The 16440-nt window shown below is 37.6% G+C and overlaps 1 protein-coding gene across 1 annotated transcript; it reads left to right on the plus strand.

Annotated features, from left to right (window-relative positions):
- Nucleotides 1-52: 52 nt before the first annotated feature.
- On the plus strand, nucleotides 53-14427 carry LOC144666775 (uncharacterized). The gene is made up of 8 exons (XM_078528164.1): nucleotides 53-215; nucleotides 5570-5690; nucleotides 6524-6596; nucleotides 8228-8321; nucleotides 10384-10502; nucleotides 12189-12373; nucleotides 12545-12621; nucleotides 13641-14427. The coding sequence occupies exons 1-8, from the start codon at nucleotides 54-56 to the stop codon at nucleotides 13869-13871; spliced, it is 1062 nt and encodes a 353-aa protein (XP_078384290.1). The 5' UTR covers nucleotide 53; the 3' UTR covers nucleotides 13872-14427.
- The last annotated feature ends 2013 nt before the right edge of the window (nucleotides 14428-16440 follow it).

Below are 16440 nucleotides of genomic sequence, written 5' to 3' on the forward strand. Positions count from 1 at the left end.
TACTTCATGTAACCTGCACTAGACTTAGCTCTCGCGCATTTGTAAAACAAAACATGGCGAATATCGCTCCAGTGAGTCCAGGCTACGAAGCACAGAAAGCAAGTCATGTTCCTCGTCCACCCGCAGTGCTGTTCTATCATAAATCAATGAGTCACTTGGCAAAAAGTATCTGTGAACGGTGCAGCAATGCGTTGAAGTCGCCAATCACAACTCAAGTAAATATGTTAATTGTTACTAGTGTCAAAAACAAGGGGGGGGGGGAGCAACTTCAAAAAAATCTGAGCGATGTGCTCCCAACTTGGAAAGCAATCAGCGGATGCCTCTAAGGCGCATGAGTAGCTCCTCTCATTCTGAACTTGTCAAAACAATAACAAAAACATGGGGCCAGTGCAAGAGTTCAGTTGCCTTTTTTATAGTAGTGAGGCCTTCCAAGGGGTGGGGGGGGGGGGGTAACCGTGTCGCAATGTGGCATGTTTCTGATAACCAATGTTGCCTAGCCAACAGCTGTAAATGTCGCTGTTGTTTTCTCGTATTGTGTTGCTCTCGTATTACGTCAGTGTCGTATTTCCGTGCAGAAATGATGTCGCTTGTCGCTGTATAAGCGTTCCTGTGTCGCCAGTATTTAGGGTCATGTCGCTTATACCCCTTGAAAGGCCTCAGTAGTAAAAGAAGTTTTCTATGTTGTGTCTTTAAAGCAACGGAAGTGTCTCAGGAAAGGTTCTTGTTTTGAATTCAACATGTGGTGTTTGTTATGAAATAAAACCCATTGCGGAAATGGTAATGAAACGTGGCAATCAAATTTTTCCGTGCCAGTCGAAGCTATGTTCTTGCTTTATTGTTTTGAGGCTGTTTGTTGACTTGGTTGTTCTTTGTTTTGCCTCATTTGTGATCCCTATGTGGGTTGAAAATTGTGGTACAATCATTTGCATTTCAGTGCTAAAAAGTAGCATGACATCACAAAATTATATGTTTCATAACTAAATTTTTAGTAAAGATACTGTTAATGATTTAATAAACGCCTAGGGCATCTATTAAATTTTTTAGGGGGTTTTACAGGGAGCGTTAAATAGATATGAGGTGTTTATTAGAGAGAGGCGTTTATTTCACACAAACTAAAACAACGTCTACAAAACAAATAAGACACAAAGTTTGCCGGCGCGGAGTAAGACAAAAAACAGAGTTTGTGAATAGCAGTCTGATCTATTCTGTGCTTATAATGCACAGCTATCGATGTTTTCATCGGCATCGGGGTCAATCATGTTGGTATCGCTGGCCTCTTTGATGTTCGAATCAAGCAAGAAACTAATTAAATTACCGTACGTGATTTTCCTCTATGGAGTGTTACCTTCGTTTTTGTCAAGGTGATCCTTGGAGGGGGCGTCTATTAGACATGGGGCGTTTATTAGAGAGGGGCATCTAATACAAACTTTACACCTCAGGGGGAGCGTTTATTAGATACGAGGCGTTTATTTGAGGGTGGGCGTTTATTAGATCATTTACGGTAATTGTAATCCTTTTACAATTACTGAATCCACAGCATCATAGTTGTGATTGCTATAGCTTCCATTTCGCGGAAAAGGATGGCCTCCTGTGTCATTGTCCAAAAACTGCTGACTAGAGTGTGAATTGATTGGGTTGCAAGTTGTGAGAACATCAATATTTAGTCCCAGACCTCATTTCTACCCCCCAGGCCAAAAACTGTAGGAGGGTTTATAATTTTGTGTAAAGGGGGGGCTATGTCAATTTTTAGGAGGGTCATGATTTGTTCCTGTACTATTCCAAAGGCATGTGATTGCCATCTCCATGGTTCCAAAGTGGTGGTCAGGGGTCATGGTATTTTTCCCATGATTGTGGGTTATGCAATAAGGGGGAGGGGGGGGAGGGAAAAACACACCAAATTATGGCGCTTCAAAAAAATGCAAGGGGAAAAATCTAAAATCAACATAGCCTCCCCCCTTCTACATAAACAAGAACTGCAAGCAGTTTATAATCGTGCGGGTAATGTTTGACCTCCTGACCTCTTTCAGTGCACGGGTAATGTTTGACCTCCTGACCTCTTTCAGTGCACGGCACCGCACAGTAAAATATTTAGAAAAGCAGTCACTTGAGAAACACACAAGTCGTGTTTGCGTTAGTCACGGAGTGAACGTGACATGAATTTCCTTTACCACGTCATCTTTTTCTTTTTAAAACCACATGCCTAGCCGGAAAAATGCCTGCTTACGCATGCAAATATTTATTTGTTCCGAATGTTCAATAAAATAACCCAAACCAGTTCATTTAAAAGAAAGCCAAATCACGTCAAAATAAAGGGTAGACTAAGGCCATCCCATTGTATTTCTCCGTTTAGCGGATGAGGTGTATCCCGTGCTTTGACACATTCTTGCTGAGCTTGCAACTTACATTTCGATAACGTTTCGATTCTCAAAATACCGTAAACTCAAAACAAAAATTGGGATATTCAGAAAATAAGTCGTTGTTTTGCAATATTTAACACGTTCTGGCTAAATTGTACGACTTATACTCGCTCCGAGCCAAACGCTTGAGTAACACAACAATAAGTATTTCACACAAACAGAGCGCAGAGTATTCAAACAGAAAATAGGTGAATGATTATTTATAGCTACAAGCGAGAGATCGCGTGACATGGGTCTGACGTAGTCGTAGTTTTAAATAGCTTGGACATGTCCAAGCGGTCTTTGTTTTCTCTATGTGATTATATTCAGCCCTCTCTTCTTGTAAAATATGGAATGAAACAAAATTATACATTTCAGAGAGCAGAGTGTTCATGTTAAACGCGAGTGATCGGCTGATCGCTACGGTTTTGAAATCTGTCATGACCTAATGGTTCTTTATTTAGCTTGCACCACTTGTACATGTCAAACTGCGTTGTTTTGCAGTATTCAGTACAGTCCGGGTACGTAATACGGCGTTTTGTTTTCACTCTGAGTCAAACGCTTCAATAAAACAGTTCTTCCTCATAAAATTTCTTTAAAGTGGAGTCTGGCTGAAAAAAGTGCACTGCAGTGACGCTTGCAGTTTCCGGCGAAGACAAAATTGCGTGAATGACGTAGTGTTTACTACGAAAATAGCTTTCACAATTTGAATATTTAGTACTCGCTCTGAGACAAACGTAAGAATCTCCAAAAAGATGTTTCAGATTGATTTTTTTTTTTTTCAAGATAAGACCAAGAAATGTTTCGAAAAGTATTTGAATTTCGAAAGTTTTGAAGCCGTAAAAATTGTGCGTGTCTGAGCCGTGGAATTTATTAATTGGTATTGCGTTCACAATATTAAAATAGTTTGGACATGGCAAAGAAAGCAAGATTTTGCAATGCGAATCTCCAGTACTCACTCCAAGTCAAGACTTAAATGCCGGACACAAAAATATATATGTATTTCGCGTTTAACAGAGCATAGAGTACTCGTAAAATTAGACGGGAATGATTTTGTAACACAGCTTCCAGGGAGTGAACATTAAAACTTGTACGATTTGAACGTAATATTTCGCAAGTAATGAAAACTTGCGTGACCGTGACCAAGGGATCGGCTGGGCCGCGAGGTTCTGGAACGATTTACCGACAAAAAAAAAAAAAAAAACGACAAAATCTGACACAGATTATGAATCGGGCCCAGGCCCCGCCCGATTAATTATGAACCCTCCTTAAGACCTTTTAAAACAAAAAAACACTCATTTGAAAACAAGGACCCAACACCAAAACAAAGCTATGTACACTACTGTTATATTTTATATAAATTTAAGGGACATTGCATTGTATATGGGGCTTTGAAAGTCATTTTTGAGGGGTTGCTCTGTTTGCATGCTTTGATCTTTGGATTCAAAACTGGTGAAAATGCCCCAAAGACAAAATGCACCCAACAAAATGCCCCCTTGAAAGCATATATGAAATAACTAATTAATGTAAGAAAATAACTTTCCTCAAGTAAAAAACTTTGTCTGGGCATAATTTTGTCTTGGGGGCATTATGAGTGGTTTGTTTGGAAAAACTGGCTTTCAACTGAAGTTATTTCTAATAGGGGTGTCATGTCAACACTGATCTATTTATTATTCCTCAGGGGACACTTGGACTTACCTTCCTTGTCTAATGTTTATTTTGTCATTTAGTCACCAAATTATGTTAAAAGATTACAACCTTTTAAATGGTTAGCCTCAAAGTGTCAAAACTTTAAGCAGCATTGCTCAAACGAGGGTCAATTTGAGAATCATGAACTTTGTGGTATGCAACACTACCGTTGTGCAGCTGTATGCAACAATAAATGGAGGAAACTTTATCTGTAGCATATTACTCCACTTAATTTTTATGACAAAGGCAAGTGTGTTGCCGAATCTGTCTACTAAATCAGATAAACATTTACTGCTATCTCAATTATCTGACACATGAACAGTTCACTGCTATTGATAAAGAAATATATAAAAAGTTCTCTTGCCTAGATTGGCTCAATACTTGACAGTTTTGAAACAATGCCTCTTGAATTTTCATTTTCTATCTGTCCAATGACACTTCCTGCTTATTTCTACATAGTAATAAGACAATGATTTTAATAGAATATGAAAGCCTTCATAAATTTCCTACCTTATTATAGAAATATAACGAAGCATTTTAACAACGCGAACAAAATATACGCGTAATAAAATTAATGCGAATTTAAGAAAAGTTCTGGTTAAATACTTATAGTAAACGTGTTTATATTAATTAACATCAATAAAATTAACGCGAATTTTTGAAATTCGCGTTAATAACATGTATCGTTAATTTCCTATAATAAGGTAATTTTTCACAATTTTCGAATCTTGCCACTTTTTTAACATGACACTTAAATTTCACAAAATTAACATGGTGCAAAAATTTCATATGCGGGGTTTTCATTAAGAATTGCAATAGCAGGAGAATAGTGTTAAGTAACCGGAGAACAATTTTTAAAGGTTCCGCATCTTAATAAAAAAAAAATAGGTAGAGGCCTTTCAAATTTAGCCCGAGAATTCTACATAGTAGAAGGAGAATTCTCCGATCTCCGATGCCTAATGAACACCCTGCATATGATAAGGTCTCTATCTATAACAAAACAATACATTTTACTACACACTCCACCATTTGTTTGCCAGATAGCCTGTATATATTTCTCTACATCCAGCACTGTTAACACAAATGAACTGTATGACTAGGGTCGCAATGATAATTTATCACTTTCTTCAAATCCAATATATCTATAACAATGCCATATAAAAAGTATTTAATGTAATTTGTTCCAGAAAATATTCATACTCCTCCCATGGAAAGTTTTTGGTTTAAATCCCCCCACCCCGCTGGAAATTGCAGTTAGGCTCCTTACTTTCGTTTAAAAATATTGGCTTTCAATGCAAGACGCCCTGCCCCAAACCCAGGAATTTCCAATGACCTTCCGGTGGGGTGGGTATTATTTTTTTTTTACTGGAACTGCACAATGTAATGTACATAATGCACAATATAAATAATCTAGCTAATAAAATATTTATATTATTAGCAATTGTACAGACTTACTTTTAGGATTTTATATTACCATCATCTAGAAAGAACTTCTCAATTTTCAACAAAGTGTGGAGCTCAGATCTGTAAAATGGGAGCATTTTCCTGACGGATGGCCAAACTTGTTCATTGAAAATGTGAAACGTGATTGTGCAGGAAGAGATGGTGCGTACTTTTATGTTCATGTCAGCTGCTTAGCTATTAAATGATCGTCTGAGTTCTGATTAGCAAGGGTACAGCTTTTCTGTAACACCAGTACATGAAAAGGGAAGCACAAGTCCAAAGGGGTAGATACATGTACTAGACAGTACAGTCGAAGCTCTCTTAACGGACACTCTCCTAGGCGGACAGCTCTACTAACGGCCGCCTTGTTTGAAACCCCGTTTTAACTCCCATACAAACTCTATATTTTTACATTCTCGTAAGCGGACATTCCCGTAAGCGGCCACGGACACTTTCAGAGATCACGACTTAGACTTTTTCTTTGTTTTTAAGCTCCCGTAAGCAGACACCCCAAAGAAAAACCAATTAACAACCTCTGTATCTTGCTTTTTTATCAATCAACTTCACATCACCGTTCGTCACAATGATTTTACAGTAATTACAGTACCATATTTCAGTGTTCGTTTAGTCGTCATCCACGTCTGTCCGTTATTGTTAGCTGGGCAAGCTCCCGTAAGCGGCCATCTATCCCCTACAACCCTAGTGGCCGCTTACGAGAACCATTCTCGTAAGCGGACAGCTCCAGTTACGGACACTTTTTTCGCTTCCCGAGGGTGTCCGCTTACGAGAGCTTTGACTGTATACTACTGGTACTTCAACTCCTGTCCATTATAACAGGGTGTTTCGATAGAGGTGAGGTGTCTGCTAGGCTGGAGTTGATTGTATTCTGAAAAAAAAAAAATTGATTTAATTGAGTTTCTGTCAGCAGAATTCCTCTTGTTTTAACAACCATATATTAAATGGCTTTCTTTCCTTCTTTTTTTTTTACTTTGCAGTCATATTTTTGGGGAGCTTTCATTCACCAGAAGTTGTGTTTGAGCAGCTTTCTGTCATTTATAAAATTCCCAGGTAAGCTTTAAAATCTCATTATTACCAAAATACACTGAAAATAAGCCCCCTATTTCCTGAGTCATAATGACTCCCTCTGCAATCGAGTCATTCGAAAAAATTGATGTGAAAAGGTGTACATCCATTAGAGTGGGTGTTGAGGAGTTGAAATCTTAACCCTTGGACATACAAGCAAACTCATACCCCCACCATCGTACAAGGGGGGGGGGAGGGTTGATGGACCCCCACCGGAGTTTTCGTTCTATTAAGGTGCAGCGAAATATTTTTGCACTGAGTAGAAAGCCGTAGCGAACTCTACATGATGACATATTTTTTGTTGGCTGTGATGTCATTATATCCGCCATCTTGGATTTCACCATTTTTTTAGAAAGTCCGAAATAACGGATTGAAATTGATGCAAAATCAAGCCAGAATGCTTATGGAATGCAAAAATAAACAAATCGTACAATTCTGTTTCAAAAAACCAGAAAAAATAAAGAAAAATGTTAAAAATCACGATTTTTGGCAGGACCTGCTTGTGGCAACGTCAAATATCATGGACACGTCACATGATTGATATATCAAAATGTTTGCAGAGGGATGAATGAACAGCTACTGAAAGTTTCAGCATTGTAGAGTAAATCTTGTTTTCAAAATTCTGAAAAAACCTTACGGAGTGTGTGGCATCCACCCCCCCCCCCCTTGTCGGAGGGTTAACACAAAGTCTGGAAGGGGGGCCCTGATCCCGCTTTCCTGCTCCTTTTTTTACGAAATTCCCGCATCCGCATTTTTTTTATGACTTTTCCCGAATCCCATTTTTTTCTCCCAAAAAATACATCAGAGAAGATTAATTTCTGCAAAAGGTAATAAATGTGAGTTGCAGATTATAGCGCTTTCGTTTAAAATTTTGAACTTACATGTACGTGTGCAGAAAAAGAAATAAATATCTGAAACAGACTCCACATGCTCGCCTGGCTGATTCGCGTTTGCTGCTTGAATGTCCATTTGTGTTGTGACGGCTTCCTGAATTCCCGACGGAGAGGCTAAATATCCCACATCCTGGGCCCAAATTTTAGTTTATCCCACCTCCCGGTGAGCAGTCAAATCTCGAATCCCGTCAAGATATTTTGCGTTTTCCCGACTCCCGCACTGTATTATCCCGGATCCCAAAAATATCCTTCCAGACCCTGTTAACATAAACATTAACATAAACATTGTTAGTATTGTATTGTAATTAAAAATAATTAATTGTTCAGTGAGTGCCACAGGTAACAAAGTGTACTATGAGAGTTTGTATGGATTTGAAATAAAGTTGAGAAAAATATCTCTTTTTACCGTTGAAAAGTTAAAATAAAACTTAAAATCTTACTTGGTGTCACATTTTTCTCTTTCTGAGTGCTTTAGAAAGCCATAAGCAGTGCCCCCCTGTAAATACACAAGAATATGAATATTAAAACTGTGGATAATTTATGATATAATATAGCAATAAAAATACTAGAAATACGAGATAATAAAAATATTTTTTTTACACTTTGGTACTGCATACAGTATATACCGGTAGGTTTTTTTAGTGACAGGCGAAAGTTTTATAGTTTTTACTGCAGTTGAACATTTGCTGCTAATAAATACTTGAATTACTTTGTTTCACTCAGGTTATTAGCGAGATCATTCACTGCTATTTTACCATACTTTCCAACTGGAACAATGGAAAGAGAAGAAACAGAGGGACAGGTTGCTACTGCAAAGGTACATGTGTATTTAGTAGCTAATATGTTGAACCAGGCTCACACAAGCAACATTTAAATGACATTGACAGCATTAGCTACTTAACAAGTTAATGCAAGCAAATGCAAACAAGTTCGGTTGGTGTTTGACGTTGACAGAGTGAACAACTTAACTGTAACAAAGTAGCGGGCACAACACACAACACTAACTTAAGTATAGTCGAACATACATGAATCCACTTGTCACACTTGACTAAATTTATTACATGAGTGATGTGTGTTGACTCAGTAGTGCTTTAGAAAAAACAAAGTTGACTCAAGGTCATAAACTAAAGTTCAACAGCATACATGTACAACTTCTACAGTCACTAAGACCAGAGGTTTTCTGTTCAATTTAACCCCAGTGCCATCATTACCCATGTTGGTCAATGTCAATTTCCTTTTTTTTTTGCTCTAAATGAGTATTTTGGTAAAAGAAAAACTCCAATCAGTAACAGCTGAGAACTGTGTAATCCTCAGGAGTTATGCCATTTTCTTCACACACAAAAAAACAAGTAAACTGACAGTAAATGGTCATAATATGATTTCAAGAAAAAGATATTTAACAGAAATACCTGTCAACATACATATAACATACAGATTTATACAATAACATCATACATTAGTGGAATAATGACATCAGCTAACAACAAGAATAAGAACATTATTAACTGCGCTGCGCAGTTCTTGCTCTGCACGGGGTTTATTATTATTATTTTTCGTTTTGTCGGTGACCTGCACCAAACCTCCACTCGGTCAGGCTCATGTCACGCGATGTTTAGAAGCTACAAATCAGTAACAAATGGAAACATTTTCTAATTTTTTGTCTTTACAAAGAATGTTTAGTGTGAAATATTCGATTTTGAAGCGTTTTATTCAAAGGAAATTTTAAATTTTCATGTGTCGAAAGAAAAATATATTTCAGCGGGCCAGAATCTGTGAATAAATACCATTACGTTGGTGTAAAAGAATGTGCTGAAATGACAAGTTTCACTTTCGATCGGCTAGACCTCGAGTCACATAATTTTTCAAAGCTATTATCTTCTACCTTTCAAATCTTTGCGAATCCATTAATCTTTACTTACAAATTCAGTGTGAAGTATTTTGAAGCGTTTGAATCGAAGAAAATACTAAAATTTCACGCTTTAAATAAATACGCTTTAGCGGGCAAGAATTTACATTTATTTACATTACGTTTGTGCCCTGGAATGTGCTGGCGTTAACAAATTTTTACTTTCACAAGGCACTGATCGGCAAGAATCACGCAATGCTCTGAAAGGTTTAAATCTGCTACAAACGGAAACTAAACTAATCCTCTGGTCTAAACTTAGCATGTTAAGTGTGAAATATTCGACTTTTTAGCGTTATTTATTTTTGGAGCTGTGTCATCTATAGGATTTCATCTGATGGAAAATCACTGAGACAAACATGCGCTGACTTGCAAGGGTTAAGTCATTGGTCAATTAATTTCCCGGGGAAATCCCATTCAGCAAAACACAGGTCTAGTGTTCTTCTTAAATTTGATTTAATTATCTGCTCCAATATTCCATTTTTGGAGCTGGTTATTCAATCTTTAAACGGTAATTCAAGACAACACTGGATGCTGATTTAAAAGATTTTTTTGTTCACGGATCAGGATCGTGGAAATTAAATTTGGCCACCATTAGCATATAAGAAAAATGTTTAATTTCGGATGGAACTAGTCAACCATGAAATGTCACGCAAGGTGTTTTCTTACCATCTTGTTTGTCAGTCGCAACATTGTTCGACGCTGGTAAAGGGGATAAGGGGAGGGGGGTGCATTTTTTGTTCCCCCCACATGGCTCCCCTAAAGTGCTCACGAGACCAGCGCAGTTGTAAGCTCTAAGAGCTCTTGTTTAACAAGGGTATCCAACTCGCAAAAGCAGTTTTTATTGGAGCCCTCATAAATAACAAGTTAAATACAAGAAAATAAAATGGATAAAAGTTGTCATATATAGTTACATGTAAATCATTCATCTTCATCATCAGCCGGCACTTTTAAGTTATTTGTTTTTTTCTTCTAGACACTAGCTATTTTGTTGTCTACCATTCCTCTGACAGCAAGAGGCCCTTCCCAGATTATGGTGTTTGATATTCATGCGCTACAGGAGAGGTTTTATTTTACAGATAATGTAATTCCAAGGTAATGAGAAAGGCAGTGCAATTTACATGTCAGATAGCACTGACTTCCTTTAAAATTTTAAAGATATAAAAAAATATTTTGATGCTCAGAATTTTTTTTTCATTTTTCTTAATAATGTTAGATAAGGAGTAACTCGTTCATCGTAAAGATGCACAATTGGAGCAAGGGGAAAGAGGGAAACCAGACTCGTTTATGATATGGGGTGTGTCAAATATTACTGAATCTGTGCATCAAAAAGCAAGGTCATTGTAAACTACCTGATCAATAAGATTGCAATCAGTTAAAATAGTTATGATAAACTTGAATGGTCAGATCATAAACAAAACGACATTCTTTAAGAGTATCAAAATGATACTCGTGAAGTAGTTTTACCAATAACTTCTCACTTTCAAGGGAAAATGACAGACTGCAAAAGAGATATTTTTGTGTGCTGTATTTTTGTTTGCTCGGCAGCTGACAGCTGCTAGGACTCTAGTCACAAATAACCAGTCTTCGCCACCCAAGTGGGAAAAAATATCTATCTACAAGTAGACAATTCTCCTTGGTTAACCCCACAACTAACGGCTGATATGCACTCTCAATTAGAAGCTCTTTTGTCACTTATGTTGCTCACTTACAGATTCACACACCACACTTTCACTGCCCATTGTGTCCACTGGAACATAGGGCAGCCACAAAGTTCCCCCTCCACTGCCTGCCTTTGGCCAGTTGTTGGATGGTGTTCCAACTTTGGGGAGTAGGGTCCGGATAATCTGCGAGCCAGCGAGCCATGGGAGCCATTTCAATTTGCCTAAATAGCACAGTGGTTAGCCTAAAAAGCACTTCAGTTAGCCTGAATAGCACTCTGGTCAGCCTACAATTAGTTTAGGTAGCTGGTGGTTAGCCTTTTATTGGGATTAGGGATTTCTGGCTCGCAAGGCTCGGCTCGCGAGTCATGCGAGCCTTTCAGGTTAGCCTAAATAGCACATTGGTTAGCCTACATAGCAGTCCGGTTAGCCTGAATAGTACTCTGGTTAGCCTACAATTAGTTTAGGTAGCTGGTGGTTAGCCTTTTATTGGGATTTGGGATTTCTGGCTTGCATGCCTCGCTGGCTCGCATATTATCCTATCTCGTCCAGTATAGTACGTGCTGTCTTTGTGATGGATTCATTTCCCTTTTGAATGACATAGCCAATCCACTTCCAGCACCGTCACATAAAAGTACCCATGTCCTCCTGTTTGCATCGCATAAGCAGATACTTGTTTTTCAATTAAATCAGTTTGCTTTTCACTTTGTGTATTAGTTACTATAGTATTAATAGTAACATTTTGGTTGATTTTGATGCGCAATATACGCTATTCACCATATGCACTATACGTTCAACATTTTGTAAAAAACAATATTGTAAACATATCGCCCATCCATTTTCCATATGAGGACCTAGCTATATAGGTTGAGACCTTATTGAAGTGTCTTTAGCAGAGCTTCTCAACCAATGAGAATGTCACATTCTTAAAATCATCTCTGGAAACTTTTCCAATCAAGGTTATTCCACTTATAGCATTCGGAGTAAGGTCAATGAAGTCCACCTTTAGTGTTTTAAGTGATGGAATGACCTGTTCCTTCAGACGTTCTTCAAGTTTTACGGGTTTCACTTGTTTCTACATAAAAACATTACCAATCAGACGTTTCTCTTTTAATTGTAGATTGGAAACAGCCATACCGCTGCTTCTCCGTGAAATCACGACCCTTAGCAGAGAGCATGCTATAAGCATTGCCTTCCCTGATGAAGGTGCATTCAAGAGGTTTCACACCATGTTTACAGCCTTTCCTACTATCACATGCACTAAACTCAGAGATGGCGACAAGAGGATTGTAAGAGTCAAAGATGGTAATTATCACCAACTTCCTTTTGATATATTAATTCCTAGGGCATAGTTATTAGAGGGGACTACTAACTATGGTTTTACTACTCATGTGGCTGCACTCTGAGCTAAAAAAATGACTTTGATTTAAGCCTTAAGAGCAGGTTATTTTACCTACCGGTATTTCAATATTGCAGGTGATCCAGCTGGACATCACGTGATCATTGTTGATGACCTTGTAATGACAGGAGGAACTTTGGTGCAATGTGCAAAAGTAAGGATTCATCTTGAACCGTCAATGTATAATCGCAAACTTAAACTTATCTTATCTAACTTATCTAGGGAATGTACATCACTTGCAACTCATTGCAGTCACAAGAAAATCACTTTACCCAAATCATTGAGTATTGTAAAACCAAAACCACTCTAGCTAATCACAAAGGACACAGACAATCCATTGAACCAATCAAACCTCCAAGCAAATAGCTGTAGCCAACACGAAAACGTGCGGAGCGAGTCGCGGTTGCTTTACTTCGGAAAAAAGTGATGCAAAGTTTGTTAACTATTAAATCCTGGAGCGTACCAATGCAGAATCCAAGGAAATGCGAATTCCTTTGAGACTCAGTTGAAAACCACCCTATTCCGCACATTTGGCCGAATGAATATATCACATTAACCAAGTACGAGGGTCGTACCGGAAGCTGAATATCGGCCTGAGGTGTTGGCAGAAAAGACCGAGGGCCTAATCTTCTCCAAGTACAATCTGGAGAGGAGATTTATTACACGACTTGATAGTTGTAAAAGAGCTGCAGAGCTAGAAGCTGTTCCAATACTTAGAAAACATTGGACTAGCAATAAACAACTTTGATTGGTTAATTTTAGCTATAATTGCCTTCTCAACTGTCTTAATCGTGTAATAAACAAGGTTACAGCATGTTTTAGAAATTCTTGCACACTTATTATATGGTCGGTAAGAGTGTACACCATTGTTTTGTCAGTTGTCGGTCGGGTGGGTGGGTTGGGCTAGGTTGGCTGGCTGGCTAGATGGTTGGTTCGATTTATTCGGTTATTAGAAAAAGCAAATCGACCACATACTTCCATGGTCTACACTCCTATAGACCATACACAGAATACTATTTAAATGTCTAAAACTTTGTAGCGAAACCTCTGACTCTCCGCATAAATCCATGACTTTTAGAATAGAATTAACACTTGAGTAACTGTTATATTAAAGATGTGGTTCTTGTTGTCAGCTGTTAAACTAGACACAAAACTAATTTTTTTTTTAACCAGGCGCTGTTATCATCTGGAGCAATCAAGATTAGTGCATATGTTACACATGCTGTTTTCCCAAAAGAATCCTGGAAGCTTTTTACAGACTGCGAAGTGCCATTTGACAAGTTTTACATAACAGACTCCATTCCTCATGCCACGAATATCGCTCAACATTCTCCTTTCAAGTTGCTTTCCCTTTGCGACTCAATATCTGAGGCATTGTTAGGTTTTGACCTCCTACAGAGCTGATCAGGTTCACAGCTTTGTTTTTTAAGGAATAGAAAGTGAACAAAATATATGTAGTTTGCCGGCGAAGAATGCTTTATGGTAAAGCCGTAAAGGAACTGTCTTCTATTTTAGCCGAGTTTTAGTTTTTATTGTGTAGAATAATACTTGACAATGACTGTAACCAAATCAACATGGGTAATGTTTACAAAATTAGTGACCTCAACTGCAGCTCCTGATATTGATTTCTTTTGAAATATTTGTAATATGACATTATTTTCACAATTATTTTCCTGGTTGGTTCTGAATGTAAACTGCAGTCCACATCAGATGCGTGAGTAATGTGTTTTCAGCCATCAGAATGCTGGACAAACAGTTTGTACGTTTACAAACATTACGCCTTCTTCATCCAGAGGAGGTCATGTGACTTAAGGAAGATCCAGGGTTTTAATTTACTAGGGAGAAGGGGGCGGGGGGGGGAGGGGGGGTGTTTGTTCAAGAGGTGAAGCAAACGTCCCTAGTTCAAGGGTATTCTGAACCCTGGGGGTAAAGAGTAAAATGTAAATTGATTTAATTAAGTTTAATACGGTAAATTTACGTTATTAAAAGATACTTAAAGTATTAAATGTTGATGGTTGTTTTTTAATACTTTTAAATCGATATTCCTATTCAACCCAACGAACATCTTCATTACAAGCGTGAAGTCTTTGCAGTGCGAAAACAACTCTTTCCCGGGCGATTTCATCTGTTAAGGTGGCCCGCGGCTAATTCCGGGAGCGAAGGTGCTATTTTTTAAATCGAATTTTGGGGATGAAAACCGTAACCGATTTGTTTGATTTTTGGTAGTCGTAATAACAAATGTTTAAATTTTATAAATCTTTACCTTTTAATGCCCAAAATGTAAACAATCGCGAGAAATAAGCACTTTATGGAAAACCTTTTTTTCGAAAATATGCGAATATTTTCAAAACGCGAAGATAGATTTTTTCAAATTAAGGTCAATCACTTCAAGTAAGCCTAAGTTTCATGTGAGCAAGTTTCAACTAAATCGGCGGGGTAGAAATTGCTGCACAGTTGACTGTTTATTTTTCGCATAAAAATATTGTAATTGGATATTTTCGCCAGCTATTGCAACAATGCTTAATTAATGCTAAGATCACTTCTGTCATTTGAAAGCTCAATATATCCTAAAAAGTTGCTGAAAAATCTGAAACGATCGGATATTCTCCGCAAAAGTTATAATCAAATGAAGCATAAGTGGTTTACGGTGCGAAAATTGCAAATAAGAAAAATTCAATCTTTTTCGAATTAAAAAAAATCGACCGATTTTTTTTCTTTTAATTTTTAGTATGCAAAAATCCAACATATAAGCAAACGCCCTCATCTAGTTTCGAGCGTGAAGTCTCGATGAAACTCGTCAAATTTGGCTCTTCAAGATAGCTACCTCTCGTCCTACAGTTTAAAGCGCTCAGGAAACCCCTCAACTAACAGTAAATTATTCAAACATGCCGCATTCTCAAGATTATTTAGCACCTGGAAATGAACGCCCGTTTATTTCAAGGTGCTAAAAAATCTTGGGAATGCGGCAAGTTTGAATAATTTACTGGAACACAAGGGTTTCCAAAGCGCTTCAAAATGGAAGACGAGAGGTAGCCATCTTCACGTACTAAATTCGGCGAGTTGAATCCAGTCTACACACACGAAACTAGATAAGGCCGTTTGTGTACATGATGGATTTTCTCATACTTAAAAATAAAAGAAAAAATATCGGTAGTTTTTTTGTAGTTCGAAAAACAATGAATATTTTAAAAAATACACTTTACGCACCGTATACATCTTCTGTTTTATTTGCTTATAACATTTGCTAGGAGTTTCCGATCTTTTCAGAATTTTCAGCATTGTTTTAGCTGGTATTAAGCTTTCAAATAATCAATGCAATCAAAACATTACACAAGCGTTGTTGTAACAACTGGCAAAAATACACAAGCATAATATTTTTAAGCTAAAATCTAACAGTCAACTGTGCAGCAATTTCTACCCAGCCGATTTCGTTGAAACTTGCTCACATGAATTCTTGGATAATTTGAACGTATTGACAGCAATAAGAAAAAATCTATCTTCGCGTTTACAAAATATTCGCGTTTTATTAAAAAATAGGTTAATTTAAAAGTGCTTATATTTCGTGTTCACTGTTTTTGTTTGTTCCAAATTTTAAAGCTTTATTAAATTGAAACATTTGTTTTTTCGACTACCAAAAATCAGAGAAATCGGTTAAGGTTTCCATGCCCAAAATTCGATTTAAAAAATAGCACCTTCGCTCCCGGAATTAGCCGCAGGCCACCTTAAAAAAGAGAACCTTTGTCACGATTTTCTGTTTTCAAACGTAGAATCTGTGGCTTCACTGAGATCTTGAGATCGGTATAGTATTGGGTCTATTGGGTGCCAAGACATGATGAAAAACAGTTTTACCGGCGACACTCTAGTTCGAAACGATGCCAAATTACATGCGTGGTCTCTTTCAAATGAGAAATACTGAACGCAACATACGAGGATTTATTTTCTTCGTCCTTTCTTTCTCAGAGAAATTAGCTAT

The sequence above is a fragment of the Oculina patagonica genome, chromosome 9, assembly GCF_052425735.1.
Source record: "Oculina patagonica isolate OP01 chromosome 9, crgOcupat, whole genome shotgun sequence".
Taxonomy (NCBI): domain Eukaryota; kingdom Metazoa; phylum Cnidaria; class Anthozoa; order Scleractinia; family Oculinidae; genus Oculina; species Oculina patagonica.